Genomic DNA, 21,987 nt, shown 5'->3' with positions numbered 1-21,987 from the left:
CTCTAATATCATCGTTATGACATAGAGTAATTGCATAAGCAAACATTATACCCGCACCAAAGCATCTCCCAGAAAAGCTAGCAGCATATTCAGTATAACATGAACATAATGTAAAGTTGGCATTAATATACTCGGACAGTATTTCAATACCATAAATGTATAAAGAAGAGTATTCTAATAATAGTACAAAGCTTACAAAAGAGAAAAGGAAAGCTACTAGAGCCATACCCGAACTCTTCCAAAGGCTTGAGAGAATATGAGAGAGCTCTTGCTTGAGGTGTGTGTGTGAAGTGAGAATGGCAACTCCTTTTATAGGCAAGTAATGACGGTTGTGACAGTTGGAATGGTCGGTAATACCCTCCAACCGTCATTGGGGATCAATCCCAGCCGTCCATCAAAGCCCTGCATCCATCGGCGCCACGGGAGGTTCGGCCGAATCCCCACTCTTCCAAAGGCTTCCGGACTCCCGATTTCTACTTTATTCCTATTCCATTAGCATAATAACACTAAACTAACTTGAGAGAATGGGAGAGAGCTCTTGCTTGAGGTGTGTGTGTGAAGTGAGAATGGTAACTTCTTTTATAGGCAGGTAATGACGGTTGTGACGGTTGGAATGGTCGGTAATACCCTCCAACCGTCATTGGGGATCAATCCCAGCCGTCCATCAAAACCCTGCATTCATCGGCGCCACGGGAGGTTCAGCCGAATCCCCTCGTTCGGCCGAACCAGGGGCCGGCCCAACAAGCTCAAGTTTTGGTTGGCGGCCTCCTCCATTGCTTCACTTCGTAGACTTGTGAATTTCGGCCCAATTAGTGTCAATTCTGAGTTCTTGGCCCATTCATACATAAGTCTGATCGTCGACATCGTCCGATTGATTTATCATCTGAGTTGATGTCGATTCTCCTCCACTTTATGGTTATTCTCTGCAAAAGGTTAGTAAACCTAATACTAGTGGAATATTATTATTCTAACATGTATATGCATTGCAAGCATCACTAGTTTTCCTCTATTTTGGTAATATTGACGGTCGAAACTGATCGATAACGATCGTCAACAAAACCCCCCAAGCTTGAACTTTTGCTCGTCCCGAGTGAAGGACAAAAGGAAATAAAAACTTGGTTGTTGATCAGGAGTTGCTACTATGCTGTATATCTCAAAGGTACAGGTCCAAGGTATATGTACTATCTCTCAGATTAAATAATCTTTGGCACGGTGGCTTACCCTTACCCCTGATTCCCATGAGACACTGCTTCTCCTTGCCTTGGGCGGTTGAAAAACATAACAGCAATTAGAGCACCAATTACCCAATCTTTATTCAACTTTCATTCCGGAAGTTTTCAAATGAATTTGCAAAGAAAGCCAAGTTCCTCAAATGATTCACTCAGTTTCTCTAAGTGTATCAATATGAATTCCTCACCAATTTTGCCTTTTTGATTCCTACTCTAAGGTTTGATATGTGGAGCCCGGTAGGGATCAAACATGGCATACTTGCATTCACATTTATTACTAAGTCAAAAACTTAGACTAAAGCAGATAACTAAACATACTCAAGATCAAGATCGTGCAAATTGTGTGATATAAGGTGGAAATGGTTTATGAAGGAAAATAAAGAAAATGCTTCTCCTTTGTGCTTACTTTCTTCTCCTAAAAATCCTTCTTTTATTGATTAGGAGAGGGCATGGCTACACTTTTTTTTCAACATCATGCTCATGCTTGTGAGAGCATAACTTTATTTATTTTTTCATATCCATTCCGTTCCCTCCTTCTATTTTTTTTTCCAAAAGAATTTTTTTCTTTTTAGAAAAAGAAAGCACATGAAAGCATGGAGAATTTATTTTTATGGTAGTATGGAAATGGAATGGAATGGTATAATGCTAGCTCCTAGTATAGGAGTTTAGCATGTGCATAAATGTGGGTATATGATCTTGATCATAGAGCATGAGAAGTATCCACAAGTCACAAGAGTTTGACAAAGTTCAATGGAATGGCAAGTAACCAAAATCTATATGGTTCAATCATGATAGCACAGTTTTGGCTCTGTAGGAATTTATATCAAATGAGGAACTCTCATTTTTATCATTTTGAAAAAAACAAAACATCCGGAATTCAAGTCAAACTAGGATCAGGATCATCGCAACTCTTATTTACTATATCATATCTCGCAACAACCTAGACTCAAATTAGCAAGTGCAGCTCATTTTCCTCAGGCTCGCAGATAATTGTTGGCTACTTATATTTAACCTTTGAGAGAGCACTTACCTATGAACCCATATATAAGAGATATAACACAGAGCAACTATTCATCATTTTACTAAAGAGAACTAGCTTATCTTAACTAGAATGACTCAAACCTATCCTATCTTTTTGGAATTTTCTATTTTGCAAATTTTTATATTGTTTTCAAGTTTATAAAATGCAATTGGAAAGCAAATATGCAATTAGAAAGGGAAATATGCAATGTGATACAAGTTACCTCAGTGGGGGGAGTCTCCCCCCAAGCTTGTCTTTCGCTCAAGGTCCTTGATAAGGATTGAACCCCTAGAAGCGGAAGTACGCTTGAAGGTCATCATGCTATTGCTGCATCATGTTGGTGAAGTTGGCGAACTGAGCATCAGCAGTTTGTTACCATTCTTGCGTCTGTGCTATGTGTTCCGTGAGGTTGTACTGGATCTCTCCTGTCTGCATATCAAGGGTATCCATTCTCCTAGTGATTTCACCCAAGTCCCAACGAGAGGAACTCGAGCGACATTCACTTGTAGATGGAGGTACTCCACTTGATCTGGGGGGTTGGTTGTCCTCCCATTGTATGTGATGAGGTGCATGCCATCGGTCCTCATTGGCACTTGCCCAGCTTGAGACCCCGATGCTATGGTGTGGAGTCTGGGTCCATCCGGGTGCATCCCCAGTTGGTTCCTAACCTGCCTCATACATCTGCACGGGTGTAGAGGATGATGAACTTTCTTGTTTGTTCCTTCCCATGTTGCGTGTCTCCCTGTATGCTCTACCAGCACGAGATTCTTCTATGGTCTGCAGGGGAATGGTTAGTTCACTACAGTTGTACAAATGATACCCCACATTTGGCAACGGAATTTCATTTGTACAATCAAGGAAAAAGTATATTAAAGATCCATCTACTCCATGTTTCAGAATATGTCCTTGCACTAAATAATTTTCGTCAATACACGGACAAGCGGCTGAGATAAAAGCAATCTGGTCACTAACGACCCCTAGCCCTTTTGCTATCCGAGTAATCAGAGAAGTGCACTCAACAGGAGCAGAAAATCTTATACTTTCTAACCATTGTCTTATCATACATTTCACAAGAGCAATTTTGATTTTTCAAACCATGGCAAACATGATAATCAATTCATCCTCCCTAATGGGTTTAAGATCACCTCTAGGAAACAAAGTCATAGCAATCCATTTGTGCATGAGTCTAAGTGTAGGATTATGGATATTATTCGTCCTAGGTTTCTTGCAAATTGGAGCACCAGAAATATCTTCACAAAACCTATTTTTCTCGAACCCAGAAATTACTTTCTGGAGATCAATTTTATAGGAATCGTGAAAACCAAGAAGTATACTTAATCCTTTCCATGTAAGTGTATACTGTTTATGGAAAAAGCGAAAGAAAATTCCATCTTCTATTTCTTTCAGAGTGCACAGAAATTGCAAAGTAAGCAAATGAGAACCAGGCTCATCTACCACAGCAAATCTCTGCCAACCAACAGCTTTCCAAATAGCACGAAAATCAACATCCATACCTATCTTCTCGCGTGTGAGCATACTCCCGGTCACTCAGCATCCATAGCTATCCAAATAGCTCTGGAGAGTATTCTCGCGTGTGAGCATACTCCCGGTCACTCAGCATGTAGTAGGCTTTTCTTTCCTGATCATCGACTAGGTCGAGGTCAGTGTCGTTCAGGAGACGCCGCGGAGCTTCGGCATCCTCCATCGAGACATTAGCAGATGAACGAGCGCTAGACTCGTCATGATGACTTGACGAAGAGCCGGACCCCTCGAACAGACGAGACAATTGCCTCCTTATTCTGCATAATGGAGCTAGAACGGACTAACTCGGCAGGGATTAGAATAACAAGAGTTTCACCCGCCGGTTAGTTTCACCAAAGCAACTTGTATATATGCAGCTAAGTGTTTGAATTTGAGGGAAACTATCAAAGCTTGAATGAACTCAAGAGCAAACTTTGGAGAGGGAATGAAAATATGTTGAAGTGGGGTGGAATTCCCTCTCTCGGCCGGCTGGCTTTTATAGGGTACCCACAACGGTCAGAAATTACATGTGGGACCCGCTAGCCATTACCTTGCCAAAAGTGGCAGGTAACCGTTGCCTGGCCGGTTCGACCGAACCAGTGGGTTCGACCGAACCCTTGGTGGGCCCAACCGGCCCCACTTTCGGCCATTGGGTTCTAACGGTCAGTGTGGTCATGGCACAGTGAATTTTCGTTAAAAATTTTATTTTGGTTTGCTCTAAAAAATTCATTTGAAGAATTTCCTCAAAATTCAAAAAAAAAATCCTAAATGCAATTTTAAAAACCAAACATGCATTGATGCAAGGAATTTAAATTGTTGAAAATAAACATGCGGATACATATCAATTTACCAGTTGGCGAAGGTCGCGTCATTTTAGGTCCGACGTGCAAGACCGTACCTCCTTTCATTTCAGTTCGTGGATTTTCCACCCGTCTATGGAGGTGATAGAGTGGGCGTCTTTGGCTTTTCCTTCCACACCTTATTTGGTTTTGGTGTGAAAGACGGCTTTCTCTGAGCCGACTGTTCCACCTTCTTGGCCGATGTACTTGATTTTACCGGCGTCTTCCAATAACGGTTCCTGGGCATTGTTGTTTCCTTCTCCAGGAAATTTTACATGAACTTTACCAAGCTATCCATCTTGGGAGGCTCCACTTCGACCACTCGGATATTCTGCGGGTTTGGCCCATACTTTATTTTGACCATGGAGCATTGTTCAGTCCTTGGCTGAAACTCAAACTTTTCCTCCTTCCCGTTGATAGGAAACGGATACTCCCCGTTCCCATGTCAATGTTGGCTCCTGCGGTGCTAAGGAATGGACGCCCCAAGATGAGCGGCGTATTTTTTCCCGTTTCCATATCCAACACCACAAAGTCAATCGGGATGAAGAAATCTCGTATCTTAACTAGCACATCCTCCGCTATCCCTGCAGGGTAACGGACTGACGAGTCAGCCGGTTGTAGGCGCATCGGTGTTGGTAGTGCTGGAAAAAGTGGGCAGCCTCACACGAAGAATTTCTGCTAACTTGTTCTGGGGAGGAGCATGATTGTTCCCCTGATTCTGTTGGTTCTGGAGTTGTTGCATCATCATGTTCATGAGCTACGCCTGTTGAGCTAGGACTTGGGCAAGCGTGGGAATCTCTCCATTGTTGTTGTTGTTGTTGTTGGTTGTTGTTGTTGTTGTTGTTGGGCCCATTTCCATTGCTGCGGGTGTTCACCATCTGGCATAGGCAAGAGCACAAGAAGAGAAACAAAAGAAAAAACTACTTAGGACATGGAATTAATTTCTACTAACTTGACTTTTATTGATATAAACTTAGTTTCATTATTACATAAAACTGAAGACTCTCACACCACTTAACTCAAACTTCCTAACACTCGAAAGCAAACAAACGCATGCATTTACATCCCACCAATGATGTAAACCACATGCAAGACCCTCACACACAACCAAACTTAAACAAGCAAACTAACACAACGAACTAAAGCAACGACTTAACAAGACGTCTAGGTCTTCCTGGCATCAGAGTTGATTGAAGGCTCGTTCGGCTCGTCCCCATCATCTTGAGTAGCACCCCTCTCAACCTTTGAGTGAGTGCGCTCTGAATCTTCTTTCTCATCATAACTTAAATTAACGACCGGAGGATCCATTGGAACTGGGATAGCTTCTCTTGTCACCATACGAACCTTGGGCGCCAGCAGGTAGCGGGGAACAAAAAGAGCTCTCTTCCTTGCGGTAAGACAAACCCTGGCCTTCTGTGGTGACGCTTCTCCCTTCAATTCGGCCAGTTCCTTCTCCAGACGATCAACCTAGCTTGTCCTCCAGCTTGCAGATCTTACCACGGTTCTGGTCTTCACGAGCTTGAGCAGCTGACACGATTTCAGCGCGGGACTCATCCATGGCCCACAGCATCTCGACCAAATGTCTTGTAGTAGCATCATTCTCAATTCCTTCAGGATCAACATAGCTGGCACGGTCACTTCCCTAGGGTTGACGAGGATAGTAGCGATACTCAGTGTCGGCCAACAGATCATTGTAACGGTCGCGGAGCTCTCCTATGGTGATCCTTGCCGCCTCCTGACAAGCATGAGGATAGCTTCCCCCTCCAGCCTCGAACATCACCGATGGGATCTCTTCACGATCACTATTCAAGGTGACCTTGACACGGAACTTCTCTTCATCACGATCATGAGGAATCTGGGCATACAAAGGGGCAGTCCCGAATCCTATGGTAAAGGACATCGGACGTAGCTCTTGGACAAATCCCTCAATACCAAACAAGTACTCAGGCTTGAAGCGCGGCATCTAAAGACAAGTGAAAGGAGGGAGTTAAGACATTTATCCAATTAATAGCACAAGTTTTTGGATTAAATTGAATAAAGTCAGAAAATCAAAGTGAAAGGTAAATAAAGTAAACTAATCTTGCAAGATAAGTTGAAACAGTTGAAAACAGGATCACAAATTTTGCACTTTTGAATAACAGGTTTCAAAAGACATAAAATAAAAGAGTGTTATAAAATCAACATGCTAAGTTTATGATATTTCAACATGATTGAATGAAAATAAATAATGTTGTAAAACTTTTGCTGGTAAATGGGCCATTAGTACAGTAATAGATGTACAATACCAACAACACAGGAATAATGAGTAAATTTTGAATGAGAACAATTGAAGAGACTATAATCTGCATGTGCCATTAGCTTGGTTTAATTAAAAGAGAAAGAGAGGAGAATAATTCTACTTTTTCAATATTTTTAGAGGGCTTCTATAGGTAACCATTTGGCATAACCTAGGGTTAAGGAGGCTCTGATACCAACTTGTCACGCCCGGAATTTCTATCCAAAACTCCAAACGCTTACATGTGTGTAAACCCTCGTCCAGGAATCAGCTGAGGCACACAATAACAAATTGATAATAGAGTGCAATTATTAATCTAATTAAGAGGCGAATAAAAAGTCATTACAGAGATGGATAGTTCCTCTCAAACAATAAAGATCTAAGCAGCGGAAAATAAAATAAAGAGCACAGGCGACTCCATCCCACAAGCAGCTTGACCAGGGCTACGCCTAATCCTCCACACCTTCAGCATCACTGTAGAACTCCTTCTCTGATGAATGATTGCAAGATGAGTATATGACATACTCAACAAGCCACGCAGCAAATATGCAAGTGCAGGGGATAATAAAGGATGGCATAATATAGTCTCATTTGCATAAATGGCATTCAATAAATACTTCAGAATTTAGAAAAACAGTAAAGTATTTAATTAAACAATATTAATTCAACGCTACACAACATACCCGTTGCATAGGCCCAACATTTCTAGACAACCATTCCCGGCTGCACAGTTCTATCTCCAAACCAGGAGCTAAGCAAGTTATTACCAATTACAGCATCATTTATTATGGTGAGAGGTGTGAGACTAATCACGAAAGACATTGTTAGACCCGCCCATAACTGCGGGCACGGCTATTCGGATAGTTTTTACTCTGGCTAGAGGTGTACCACTATACCCACAAGACACAACCTCAACATCATGTCAACCATGCGTCGCGATACTTGACAAGTACCCGAATAGAGATTGTGACAATACCCTCCGCATAACACAATTCAAAGTAGTGCACCATGGACTCCCCAGCGACCCCCGTAGGCTTATCTCCGCCACTTCTCAGTCTGGTGCCCCACAATGAACCACACTATACAAAAGGTAAAGCTGTTGCCCACGCTGGCTTGTGGTTGGCACGGTTAATGTTTCACAACCGAAAATTGTGAACCGGTCCTTAATTGTCATGAGCACGACCATCAAAACCATGTGCTCACAACCCACCGTTACCATGTTTTAGTTGACATCTTAATTAATCATCCTATCATGATTAACCATCATGAGCTACCATTAATCCATCATTAAGTAATAATGAATCATTAATTATCCCATTCATATGAGCTAGTGTCTCTAAGCATGGCTAAGCATCCTAATTACTTTAGCCAAAACCATATAATGTTATAGCTAATCCAATTATTAACCAGGTGACAAAGTATAGGTAATCAATAACAAAAGGCTATAACAAAGGAAATAGGTCATTCCCACTCGATGACATTCAAAAATAAATGCAATAGTTGAATAGAAACAATAGCTTTAAACGGGATCAACATGCTCAAAGGGTTGTTTGAGGTGTGTGTGACTTGCCTTGCTGGCCTTAGAACTCTTCAAAATCTTCTCCTGCAAAATCGGACTCTCCGGGAACGTCGGAATCTAAACATAAAAGAGCAAAATCACCAAAACAGTACATAAACAATCATAAACAGCACATGTGGATATTTTTAACATGTAGATCCCAATTTTAGAAAAATTTAGAGACTTGAACCAACTAAATCCGAGCTAAGATGAATTAGTTATGAAGTTTTAAATATTAAACCGGATTAAATCATTTATATAGATTTTAATTGGATTATGACGCAATAACGAATTATTTTTGAAAAGAAAAAAGGATTTATAGTGTCAGTGGGCTCGGGTTCACGGTGGACAGGTTGCACGGAAGCGGCCTATGGAACGAACGGCTAAGATCTAATCTAAACAAAACGGACGGCCGAGATCGATCGGATCTACCACGGGTCTACGGCTGATGTGGAGCTGATGTCGACGAAGACGTCATCACCGGCGGTGGCTCGACACCTCGTGCTCGCCGGCGAATGACGGCGCGGCGGCGCAAACGGACCACACCTACGGGTAGAGGGCGACACGGCGAACTCACCGAGGGCTCGAACGACGACAGACGGCAACCGACGGCGACGGCAGCGAGGTCGAAGCGGCGAAGACATTCGGGTCGACGGCGACGGCGATGCTCCGGCGATCTTCGGCGGAAACGGAGAACGGGACGAGGACAGCGACGACTTGGTGAACACGACAGCGACCTTCCCGAGCGACGATGACGACCAGAGCAGCAGCAGCGCACGGCTGGACTTGCGGCGGCGCACGGGCTAACGCGGCTAGAGCTCTACCAGCGGTGGAGGGCTAAGGCGAAGGTGGCGGCGGACGAAGGAGGTCTCGGGGGTCATTTTATAGGGGCTAGGGGGCAGCGGCTAGGCCCAAGACGTTCGGCGTCGGCGATGGAAGGTTTAGGGTTAGAGGAGAGAAATCAAATCCGAATCGAGCTCGAATCCGATGATTTCCAAGCAAAATTAGATAAAGTTTCTATAGGAGAAAAGATAGAGGAGATCGAAGGGATCATTTCCCCCCTATCAATTTGATCGGATCGGGAAAGATGCAACCGAATTTGGAAGGGGCGGTGGCGGCTTGCGCGCGGCTAGGGCGCGCCTGGCGGCGGGAGGAGGCAGACGACCCCCCCCCCCCACCTGTCAGCGGGAGAGAGGAGGGAGAGAGGGCGGACTAGGCCAGCGCGCACAGGCCGGGAAGAATGAGAGACTTGGGCTGACTTTCGACCCAAATTCAAAAGAAGGATTTTAAAACCTTTTTCCTTTTAAATTATTCATGAAATGCAATTCCATTTATTAAAAATACTTTCTTGGCTCAAATAAATCCCAGAAAAATCTAGGAACTATAGAATCAAGAGAAGTATTTAATAAAATTTTATCTAGCCCACTTTTATATTGGAATTTATTACTTAAAATTAGATCTTTTCTTCTAGGCTTTTAAATCATTTCTAAAAATTCCACTTAAACAAGAATTTATAAATTTGGGATTTTTAGGGTGTGACAGATCTTGTCATTGGCAGTGAGCTTTTTACTTAGAGCATCGGTAGTTTTAGCTTGCGCAAAAACTAGATCCTTCAAGGAGGATTGGTTAGAAAAGTTACCGTTGTTATTACCTCCTAGATAATACGGGCGTGGCTAGTTCCACCCTTGACCGCCTTGTGGATGGTAACCGTTGTTGTTGTTGCCCATGTACATCGCCTCCTCATAGGTTTCTGGGCAATCATTCCCAGAATGACCCATGTTGCCGCAGACCTCACACGTAACGTGTGAGTCCAAGGCCTTGATGGTGCCTTGAGGCCGTTTGTCGTGGTCGTCCAATCGCTTCATGAGAAGGTCCAGCTTGGCAGCAAGTAATTCCGTCTCCTTGACGGTGTGCATGCCTCGCTGACGGGTCTGGAGTCGTTCCTCGCTCCAACCCATATTGGAGACCATCTTCTCTATTAAATCAGCGGCTCCTCGAACCAATTTAGAGAAGATAGCTCCTCCAGCTGCCACGTCCAGGTGATCGCGGGACATGGGAGTCCATTGTAGAAGTTCTGCATGATTAGCCAGTTGTCAATCCCATGATGAGGACAGGCGGCCACATACTCTTGAAGTCGTTCCCATGCTTCAGGAATGGCCTCGTCCCTTGTCTGCTGGAAGAACTCTTGGTTTTGCCCATCGGGAAGAACTTCGAGAGGAATACCGTAGAACACTTGTCCCAGGTGTTGACAGCAGCACGGTTAGCGTAGAACCACTGCTTCGCTCTCCTGAGGAGGGAAACCGGGAACAGCCTTAGCCTGACGGTGTCTGGACTGACGCCCTTTATGGCGTACGTGTTACAGTTCTCCAGGAACTGCTGTAGATGAGCATTGGCATCCTCGTTAGGCTTGCCGCAGAACGGGCTAGCCTACGCCATAGTGATGAGGCTGGACTTCAAGTCGAAATCCATGTCTCCCATGTTGATCTGTGGTCCAATGGCCACATTCTCAGCAGAGGGAGCAGCGAACTCATGGAGAGTCTTGTCAGCTATAGTCTTGAAAGTCGGTGGCGCTGGTACGGCTGGTTTCTTTGTCAGTAGAGTTTTCTGCAGAGCAGTGGCTCACGGCCTGACGCTCTGGAAGAAAGCTTCTGGATTTTCTTTGAAATTTTCCGGCAAGTTGAAATCAGTCATGTACTACCCTGCTTTCACAACAAAAGTAAAAACAACCAAGGTTAGCTTGCAAAGGGAAATGATTATACAAAGGTAATTAGAAAGTATTAGGTCAGGTAATCTCTATTATGAATCTTCCCTGGCAACAGCGCCAGAAAAGCTTGTTAGTATTTCTTAATGATATTACTAGAAATATAATTCCCAGCAATGGCGCAGAATTACTCCTGGTATATTATGGTTACAGAGTTCATCCGCAAGCGCACGGATATACCATTGTAGCATTTCACCCGAGAGTTTTCCAAGGGTATCGTATTTATTTTATCCCGTGGGAAGATCATGTGGAGAGAAGCCGCCCCTGACTGCCGAGTTCCTTACGACAGCCCGTCATGACCATACAACCGGGGCTAAATACGGAGGAGTACCCTCCCCAGGGAATTAACTTAGGATTATATACGCGCGCGGAGGAATACCCGTACTGAGCTATCACCATCAGTGGCCCACCTCTCATCCGCAGCATATAACTCCAAATAATAATATCCCGTAATCCAGACGCGACGTCTAAACTACCAGATACTACTCTAATATCATCGTCATGACATAGAGTAATTGCGTAAGCAAACATTATACCCGCACCAAAGCATCTCCCATATAAGCTAGCAACATATTCAGTATAACATGAACATAATTTAAAGTAGGCATTAATATACTTGGAAAGTATTTCAATATCATAAATGTATAAAGAAGAGTATTCTAATAATAGTACAAAGCTTACAAAAGAGAAAAGGAAAGATACTAGAGCCATTCCCGAACTCTTCCAAAGGCTTTCGGACTCCCGATTTCTACTCTATTTCTATTCCACTAGCTTAATAACACTAAACTAACTTGAGAGAATATGAGAGAGCTCTTGCTTGAGGTGTGTGTGTGATGTAAGAATGGCAACTCCTTTTATAGGCAGGTAATGACGGTTATGATGGTTGGAATGGTCGGTAATATCCTGCAACCGTCATTGGTGATCAATCCCAGCTGTCCATCAAAACCCTGCATCCATCAGCGCCACGGGAGGTTAGGTCAAACCCACTGGTTCGGCCGAACCAGGGGCCGGACCAACCAGCCCAAGTTTTTGCTAGTGGCCTCCTCCGTTGCTTCACTTCGTAGACTTGTGAATTTTGGCCCAATTCATCGTGTCAATTCTGAGTTCTTGGCCCATTCATACATAAGTCTGATCGTCGACATCGTCCGATTGATTTATCGTCTGAGTTGATTTATCGTCTGATCATCGACATCGTCCAATTCGTCTGACTTCATTGTTATTCTCTGCAAAAGGTTAGTAAACCTAATACTAGTGGAATATTATTATTCTTACATGTATATGCATTGCAAGCATCACTAGTTCTCCTCTATTTTGGTAATATTAACGATCAAAATTGATCGATAACGACCGTCAACAGCCAGCGTGGCATCGTTTAGTGGAGAGGTCGGAGACCGGCTTGGCACAGAGAGGCGCAGCCGATGGCAGCGGAGGCCGGCTCGGCGCGAGAGGCGCGGGCGGCGGAGATCGAGGCCGGCTTGGCGTGAGAGGCGCGGCCGATGGAGGGAGGCCAGATTGGCGCGATAGGCGCGTCCGGTGGAGGAGGCCGGCTTAGCACGAGAGGCGCGGCTGACAGTGGAGAAGGCTACCTAGGTGTGAGGAGGAGCTGGCGGTAGGTGTGGTGCGGTCTTCGGTGCCCGAAGGCTAGCCGGCGGGGGACGCCAGTGTAGGGGTCCCACATGTCGGCAGAGCTTGTGTGGTGGTGGAGCATCGGTGTGTCAGACGTGGATTCGCAGGTGGTGAGCGGCGAGTGAAAACCTAGTCCGGCCTTGGCCGGACCGACAACGATGTCATCCCCCTCCTGAGGGCGTTGTCGTGCTATCTCACCCCTTAAGGGTGATTGCCAGGCGAAAGCCCAGTCTTAGCTCCTTTGAGTCCCGACGGACGGCGGCGGCGGTTTTTCCGTCGCCTTTCTTCTTGAAGACGTCATTTTGGCATCCCCTAGGGGGCGATCTCCTCTGTGTCCCTTTATTGGTCTAGTGGCGGTCAGTCATGCTTAGTGACAGCCGGTCCGATGCTAGCCTTCTTCTGGGCTGGTGTGTTGGCGATATCGGTGTGTGGGTGGTGGTATATTTTTTTCCTTTTTCCTGGTTACGACCTTACAGGGTTGTAATCTTATAATTTTTTTCTGCTCTATCAATATAACTTCGCACAGTTTCGTACGGGTCGTTAAAAAGAAAGATGATGCATATGCAGTCTCGATGTGGTTGTAGCTGTGATAAAGAAGCTTGCTGTGCAGAGTTTTGGTACTCGAGCTCTTGCTTGGTGGAGATACTCTCTGAGCCATGTGCAGGATGTGATTAGACAATGGATTTGGTACTAGTTTGCTAGTTGCATGGAAGAGCTGAGACCTGTATATATGGTGGGCGCATGCAGCGGCGCGCGTGGTATTGGAGTTAGTCTTTACTTATCGGAGATACTAGTCTTTACTTATCGGAGATAGTCTTTACTTTATTTCTTTATCGGGTTGTTTTCGTTTTTGTTAAGATTTTATATTTTGTGTCGGATCGGTTGATTGACGCGTATGCAATTAGTATAGGCAAAATAGAAAGCAATTAGCCCACGATTAATTAAGTTTTAACTATTACAAACTTGACAAATTGATATATTTAATTCTTTTAAAACAACTTCTATATAAAAAGTCTTCGCACATAACACACCGTTTAATAATTTAAAAAACGTGCTAACGAAAGTCGAGATAAAATCTAAATCTTAATTAATCAGAAAAGAATATGGCCACATAGTAAGTTAATTAATTTATTTTTTTTTGTTTTAGCGACTGAAATAATATTTCTAACAAATTTTTTAGATGGAGGGGGAATATATAACAGCAGGTACAATAGCAGACTATAAGCCAGCTATAAACATATTTTGAGAAGATAAATGATGAGAGAGAAAAGTAGTGGGTTACAGCCAGCTGTGCAACATGTGCTCTAAGATAAATATATGTATGACACGTGGGACTAGGTATTAATTGTGTACTATATGTTATAGGTAACTATTGGATAAATTGGCTATTAAATTAAATATAGATAATTTAGAGTTAGTAGTTAGCTATAGTATTAAACTTGCTCTAAAGCGTCTTAATCAAAACGATTTAATTATAGATGGTTTCTTGTAGCATCGAGGTCCTAGCTAGTTGTAAAAAAGATATACAGTAGCCCGTCATCATCAAAGAATGCCTATATAAGACCGAGCTTTGGTAGCCAGAGATCTCAAAGCTATAGCTACATCATTTCCTCTTAGAGTAGTTGCCGTCCACTCCAATACTGCCTGATGGGATCCTCGGGGGCACCGGAGTTGACACATGAATTGAGCAACAATCCTCGTGCCGGCGGGAGAGCAACAAGCCAACAATCTTGGGAATCGGCACGGCTGTGCCGGTGCATGTGTATGAGCAGAAGTCATTCCCTGATTATTACTTTGAGATTACCAATAGCAATCACTTGGTCGATCTAAAAGCCAAGTTTGCAAACATCTGTAAGTGCATGCGAAACTACCATTCTGTATCTGTCACGATCGATCCATAAACTTAACTGCCATAAAATCATCAAACACACACACACACACATATATATGAGAGAGATAAGCTAGATTTTCATGGTGCCCAAGTAATTATATAGTAATAATGTGATTGCATTGCAATGTAGGCAAGAAGACAACGACGGAGAAGCGGCACATGTACATCTCCGACGAGTGGCTGAGGGCCAACCCGTCGGTGACGGCGTACATGTCCACCTCGCTCAACGTACGGCAGCAGGTTGCTGAGGAGGGCATACCTCGGCTCGGCGCAGAGGCGGCGTGCAACGCCATCGGTAACTGGGGGAAGCCGGCGTCGAGCATCACGCACGTCGTGTTCGCCACCACCAGCACCGGTTGCCTGCCCAGCGCTGACGTCACGCTCATCAAGCTCCTCGGCCTCCCGCTGTCGACCAAGCGCGTCATGCTCTACCAGTCCGGCTGCTTCGGCGGCACCACGGCGCTGCGCGTGGCCAAGGACATCGCCGAGAGCAACCGGGACGCCAGGGTGCTCGTGGTGACATCCGAGGTGATGTCGCTGATCATCCGTGGGCCCTCTGAGTCCCACGTTGGCAACCTCGTTGCCCAGGCAGTGTTCGGCGACGCCGCTGGCGCCGCCGTGGTGGGTTGCTGCCGCCACCCGTCGTCCACCGGCGAGCGCCCCGTGTTCCAGCTGGTCCGGGCGTCGCAGGACGTGATACCCGGCACGGACGACGCTGTGGTGGTGAAGGTGCAGCAGGAAGGGGTGGTGATCACCCTGCACCGCGACCTGCCGCTCCACGTCTCCAACGCCATCGGCGGCGTGGTCGAGAGCGCGTTCCGCGGGGTAGGCACGACGGTCACCAGCTACGACGAGGCGTTCTGGTTGTTGCACGCCGGCGGAAGGGCGGTAGTGGACGGCGTGGAGGAGAGGCTGGGCCTCGGAGAGGGGAAGCTGGCGGTGACGAGGGAGGTGATGAGGCAGTACGGCAACACGCGTAGCACCACCATCTTCTTGGCGATGGAGGAGATGCGAAGGAGGTCGGAGGAGCGAGGGATGGCGACGGCGGGGGAAGGCCTTGAGTGGGGGATGCTCATGGCCTTCGGCCCTGGACTCACCGTGGAAACCATGCTGCTCCGCGCGATGCCACGCAATTAACGTGTGAAATCGGCCAGCACACGAATAAATTAAGCACCAAGGTACTCTACATGTTACCAGTACAGTGCTGTTACATGTTACACGAATAAATTATTTCCAGTTAACTGCTGCTTATTACTGCACGGTTAATTTAGATGTTGGGTTCGGAACCAGCTGAAGTATTGTGTGGACGCCTGGAACATTATTGTTCCATACGGAATAAAGTTATGCATGATCAATTCTAAGCTTGCTCGTCTGGTCGATCGGAAAGAACATTTCTAGCACGATTATTGCTTTGTATGGTTAGTTCGACCCTTGCAAGAAATGTGGTGTCTGTCAGCACCTGGGAGGTATAATAATTTTCTGAACCTTCGTTTTTGTTGTCCATATATATAGTTTCCATACTCCGGTCGACGTCACAAGAAAAAAAGTAACTGAAAACGAAGTAAGATTACTCCCTCTACTTCAGTATATCGTGATATCCGATGTACAACTCTGATCACTACTGTATATATTACGTAACCACATGTACCACTAGCTAGTCAATGGTTTGGATGTTATTACAGCAAATCCTTAGTTAACCAAGCTCCCTAGCTATCTCAGCGCACCTTGTGTTGCTACAGGGTAACAGTGTCGGGCTGTGCATGCGCCGTCCGATGCTCCCACACCGCTTCCATCCACTCGTCCACGTATATTCTCTCCACAACCATCCCGTCGCCCTAACCTCCAACTCCCGATCCCTGCCGCCGCTCATTCCAGTTGAGGAGAGAAATCAAGAATCCTGCCTTTCCACAGCGCCTTACGACGGCCGCCATCTTTCTTCCCATCCTCCTCTCCTCTCAATCTCCCTCTTGTTACACATACGTCACCGCCTCCTGCCTTTCGAGTTGCTCTAGCACGACAGCGAGGGGGTCGATCCAGTGAAGTGTGCTTGATTTGGTGAACCGGCCGATGGCGAGGTGGCCGATCCGGTGCGCAACTCTTTGATATAGTGGCGTGCTACTAGAGATCAAAGTTGAGACTTAATCTGGTGCCATGGAGTTCTATCTTCGCTGCGAGGTTCTCCTGGCAGCGATTGGTCGCTCCTGTCTGGCTATTGGCGGTGAGGGTGAACGGGTTAACTTTGCTAGGGTTGTCAGCACCACCACCGTGTACTGCTTCCTCCATCTGACGAGGACAATAGTAATTGCTCTTTACTTCTCTCTGCATATATTCTTTCTATTATTATACTTCTTGCCTCCTCATCCCTTGTGTTCTGCTCTGTTTCGTTGATATACTCTGCTATATGCTTTTGTTGTCCAATAGAGCCATATGATGATTTAAGGGATCGATAGGGATATGGAGGGAGCTATTTTTATAAGATTCATTCTCATTGAAGGGATGACGAGTTGGAACATAATTGCTGCTAGATTGACGAGCTAATATTTGTTGTCCAAGAAGTTTTCTTTCATCTCTTGTTAGGTTTTTCTCTCCTTTGTCCCCTGCAATTCCCCCTATTTTGCTGTGCACGGTGCATACCATGTGACAACTATTGCTGTTGTGCAGGTCTTTGTTCATTATTGCTCCTATTGTTTTACTTTTGCTGTTTTATTGCCAAATTAGTTAATTAACCTCTTTCGTTGCAAAATTGTTCAAATGAAGCATATTTAAATTCACCACCATTATCACTTCGAATTCTTTTCAAAGAACCAGGAAATTCAAGATCCAATCGAAGAAACAAATCACGAAAGTATTTGAAAAGTTTCGTCCTTAGTTGCCATAAAGAAAACCCAAGAATATCGAGAAAAATTGTCAACAATAACCAACACATACCACTTTCCTCCAACAGATTGCACTCTAGCTAGACCAACAGTGTCCATATGTAATAGCTGTCCCTGTGCATCCGTCATCACAAAAAACAACAGGAGCATGTGAAGAAGCAACCATCTTAGCATGACGACACAGTGTACAAACCAAATCAAGATCTTTCTTAAGTTTAGGCAAACCACGAACAAGATCCAAACCACTTAACCTAGTGAGATGATCAAAACCAACATGTCCAAGTCTACAATGCCAAAACATCACATCTTTATCAAACTTAGCAACCAAACATGTTATCACAGGTGAAATAGGATTATCAAAATCAGCTTTAAACACTCTTCCATAGCGAGAAATATTCAACACAGAATCACCACAAGAATCAAAAACTTTGCTTCCAGTTTTCCTAAAGTGAACCTCAAAATCTTCATCAACAATTTATGAAACTGAAAGTAAATTATACTTTAAGTCCTCAACTAAAGCTACGTTCTTCAATTCAAATTTCTCATTTACCTTTACCAAACCTGTAGCGAGAACGGCACTAGTAGAAGCATCACCAAAGATAATCGATTCAGTCTTGGATGCCTTTTTGACGGAGGAGAACCAATTTTTATCACCAATCATGTGCCGCGAACAACCAGAATTCACGATCCACACGTTCTCCTTCCTTGCCACCAAAGGATACACACCAGCAGAAGTCGAAGCCTCAGTACTGGGGTTAGATGATAATAAAAATTTAGGAATCCAATATTGAGACACATGACCAGAAGATCCAATAGGCATATATCCACGTGCAAAAATAGGTTGAGAATTTTCAGAAAATTTTCTCCGAGTCCGGTCTGACCGAGGTGGTACTGCTGGTCTGACCGCTGCTATACCGCCGGTCTGACCGGTGCCCGGTCTGACCACCGCTCAGTAGTTGGTCTGACCGGTCGCCGGTCTGACCATGGGACCCACAGCGGTCTGACCGGCTTCCTTGAGGGACAACCAGATTTTTGCCACTTTGATTTTGCAAAAGCAATCTCTCTCTCTTTTTTCTGTTTATGAGCCAATCTGAAACAAAAACCAACAATATGCCCCATCTTTCCCACAAAACAAGCAAGTATACTTTTCACGATCATTAGAAACATTGGTAGACTCAGATGGCTTAGCAACACAAGCAACAAATGAAGGTTTTACATGCACAACATTGGATTTTGAAGATGATGCACTCAAGGTAGAGATGATGCCAGCAGATTTAAACACAATGTTCTTATCTTCAGGTTTAACCAAAATTTCACCACTTCTAGCACCAACACCTAACACAACAGGAGGATGTCTAGTATGATGAGCATAAGGATTAAAATCTAAACCACGGTTATGTGTGCAAACCTTAAATTGATCTAAAATCATGTTGAGGTTCTTTTTACCATCAGAAAATCTTTGCAAAGAATTTTTCAAATAAGAAATTTCTTTTTCCAAATTAGCACAATTTTCACAATCTACCATGACACCTTTGCTTTTACGACATTTGGGGCAAGAAAGCACTTCATTGGTTTTCACAACATCTTCCATGTACTCAACATGACCAAAAGCATCTTTTAATTTCAACTTATTCAAAGTACATGTTGAACAATCCAAAACATCATGAGGTTGTTTTAACTTTTTAGCACAAATTATTTAAACATCAAACTAGCATGAAAAGCAATTTGATATTTTTGCAACAACTTTTTAGTCAAAAACAACTCATCCAAAGTGCGTGTGTGCAAAGCAAATCCAAGAGCTAGAGAAGATCTATTTTTCAAATCATGTGCAGCATTAACATCTCTAATTTTTGAAATCTCATTCATTAAAACCTCACAATTTGTGCAATCATCGTCATTAGGAATAAGATATTTTAATCTAGCAACTTCAGAATTAAGAGATTCAATGATAAACTCCTGTTTTCTATACATCTTCTCACACTTCATATTTTTTGCACTCAAAATATTAATAGCTTCCTTAAGAGCACTTACCTCATTGTCTTCACACTCTGAATCCAATTCACCACGCGCCATGAAGCAAACACCGGAGATGTTCTTTCCCTTATCTTCATCTCCACTCTCACCATCTACATCGCTTAGTGGCTCAAACACGGCGTAGACTTGATCAAAAGCCTTCTTGAGAGTCTCCTTGATCTTCCTCCCTTTGACTGTACCCTTCGGCTTGTTATCATTGGTCTTCTCATCACCATTATCTTCCCTCCTTGCTCTCCCAAGCTTAGGACAACGCGAACGAAAGTGATCCGTACCACCACATTCAAAGCAAAGATTTGGACCACCTCTTTTCCTGTACCTAACATTAGTCACAGCTTGAGAAAGTCTGTTAGATAACAAAACCAGGTCCTCCTCCTCGAATTGTTAGAGTTGATCATCGGACATGGCATTACACAAAGCAATTGCGGAAACTTCGATGAAGAAGAATCAACATCCAAAGAAGTTGAGGAAGAAACCAAAGCACTCGACTTAAAATCAACTTTACGAGAAAGAATGCTCATCTCATGTGTTTTCAGTTTTGTGTAAAGCGAATCCAAAGTCAAAGTAGACATATCAACGGATTCCTGAATAGATGTAACTTTCATCTCCCAAATAGACATGTCAAAACCATTCAAAAAGTGGCGAGAAATCTCAGATTGTGTATAATTAACATCATAAGAAGAATCAACAGATCTAAGATCACTCAAAATTTTGTTAAACCTAGAAAGATAGTCATCCAAAGCTTCTCCAGATTTCATCTCAAATTTAATGTACTCCTTTTTGAAAAGATCTCGACGAAGTTCTTTAATGTTATTAGTTCCTTAATGAAAATTACTCAAAGCAATCCAAATCTTATGGGCAGTTTGAAGATGAGAAACACGGTCATAATCCGAACGAGAAATCCCACTCAAAAGAATATTGCGAGCTTTGTAATTTTGTTCAAATTCAGTTTTTAAAGGAGCAGTATTAATTTGTTCAGGAATCACATAAGGATTTGACTTTTCTCCGAATATCATAATCCTCAGTCATAATGTAAGATTGCATCCTACTACACCATGAGAAAAATCAGTTCCATCGAAAACATGAGGCTTAGTTGAAAACCTAGCAGCCATGGCAAAAACTCTAGACCGGTTAAAATCCAAAGAAGAAAACAAAGCTCTGATACCACTTATAGGATCGAATCACAATAACTAAGCCAACCAGAGGGGGGTGAATGGTTGGTATACCCAAAAACCGAAAACTTTTAGCGGAAATAAATGTTACCCTCAAATTCGATGGATTGCGGTCTGACCGAAGTAGATGCGCTGGTCTGACCGCCTAAATACCTCCGGTCTGACCGAGGTAGTAACTCCTGTCTGACCGCCTGGATCAGCTCCCGTCGCCTGCTGCCACCGCCGGTCTGACCGTTGCTTGCCGCCGATCTGACCGCCAGTGTGATGCCGGTTAGACCGCCGAAACCCGATGAAACACAAATCGAAGAACTCTTAAAATAGATGACGACTTTATTAATTCTCTATGTGTTCACAAAGTGCACCAACAGCACTCCTTACAAAAAATCTCGACTAAACTCGAAGCCCTAACTCAACTATCAACTCATTTGCTCTCGAAAGCGATACTGGGAAGCCTCACGCTCCCCCTCTATTTATACCCGAGGTAGGCAGCCAAAAGCCATGAACCAAACTCATACTAGAAGTTCTAATCACCCTAGGAAACCCTCTAGTACAAGAAACAAACTTTACATAACCAATCATACCAAATTTGGACTCCTTCCAAATTCGACTGCGCATCCCATACGCACACAATACCTCCATCGTATGACATATGGAATCTTCACCAACCACGTGCATTGAACTCTAGCCTTAGTATCCCGCATGATCTCTGACCACCACGTACGTCGCTTATCCCCAAGCCGACTCCCGGTCCATCACCTCAAATACTCTTCGGCATCTCGAGTCACCTACACATAGAACAAACAAAGAAACCATATTCCAAGACCAAGCTATCCCCAACTTGACTCATTAGTAGCAAACGACAGTATTACATACGCATAGTATCCATCTAGAATCCTTAATCATGAAACAATCACGGATATCCAAACAAACAACCCAAAATCAAAAACGACACAGAGTCGGCCGTTCAGACCGCGGGCTGCGCTGGTCTGACCGCTCCATCACTGCCGGTCTGACCGGCAACCCGTGCCCGGTCTGACCGGACCCAATCAGCAGTACCTGTAGATCGCCTGTAAAATCCCGATCATCTCCAAAATCACTTCGCAAATAAATTCCAAATATCAAAACCAATAATCTCCAATGCCAATTGTTCATCACAGAATAATAATCAAAAACACCTTTGATTTTAC

At 44.0% G+C, this 21,987-nt stretch overlaps 1 protein-coding gene and 1 non-coding gene across 2 annotated transcripts; both read left to right on the top strand.

The window, feature by feature from the left end:
• The first annotated feature begins 10,539 nt into the window (after nt 1–10,539).
• On the top strand, nt 10,540–10,642 carry LOC112938872 (small nucleolar RNA R71). The gene has a single exon (XR_003242192.1). It is a non-coding gene; the product is annotated as a small nucleolar RNA R71 (small nucleolar RNA).
• A 4,159-nt stretch (nt 10,643–14,801) lies between these two features.
• Nucleotides 14,802–16,014, top strand: LOC107275767 (chalcone synthase 3-like). Its single transcript, XM_066309354.1, has one exon. It carries the CDS (start codon nt 14,881–14,883, stop codon nt 15,856–15,858), a length of 978 nt encoding a protein of 325 aa, XP_066165451.1. The 5' UTR covers nt 14,802–14,880; the 3' UTR covers nt 15,859–16,014.
• Nucleotides 16,015–21,987: the final 5,973 nt, after the last annotated feature.

Source organism: Oryza sativa, chromosome 4 (genome assembly GCF_034140825.1).
Source record: "Oryza sativa Japonica Group chromosome 4, ASM3414082v1".
In the NCBI taxonomy this organism is placed as follows: domain Eukaryota; kingdom Viridiplantae; phylum Streptophyta; class Magnoliopsida; order Poales; family Poaceae; genus Oryza; species Oryza sativa.
The sequence above is the reverse complement of the archived record's forward strand: the minus strand, read 5'-3'. Positions and strand labels throughout refer to the sequence as shown.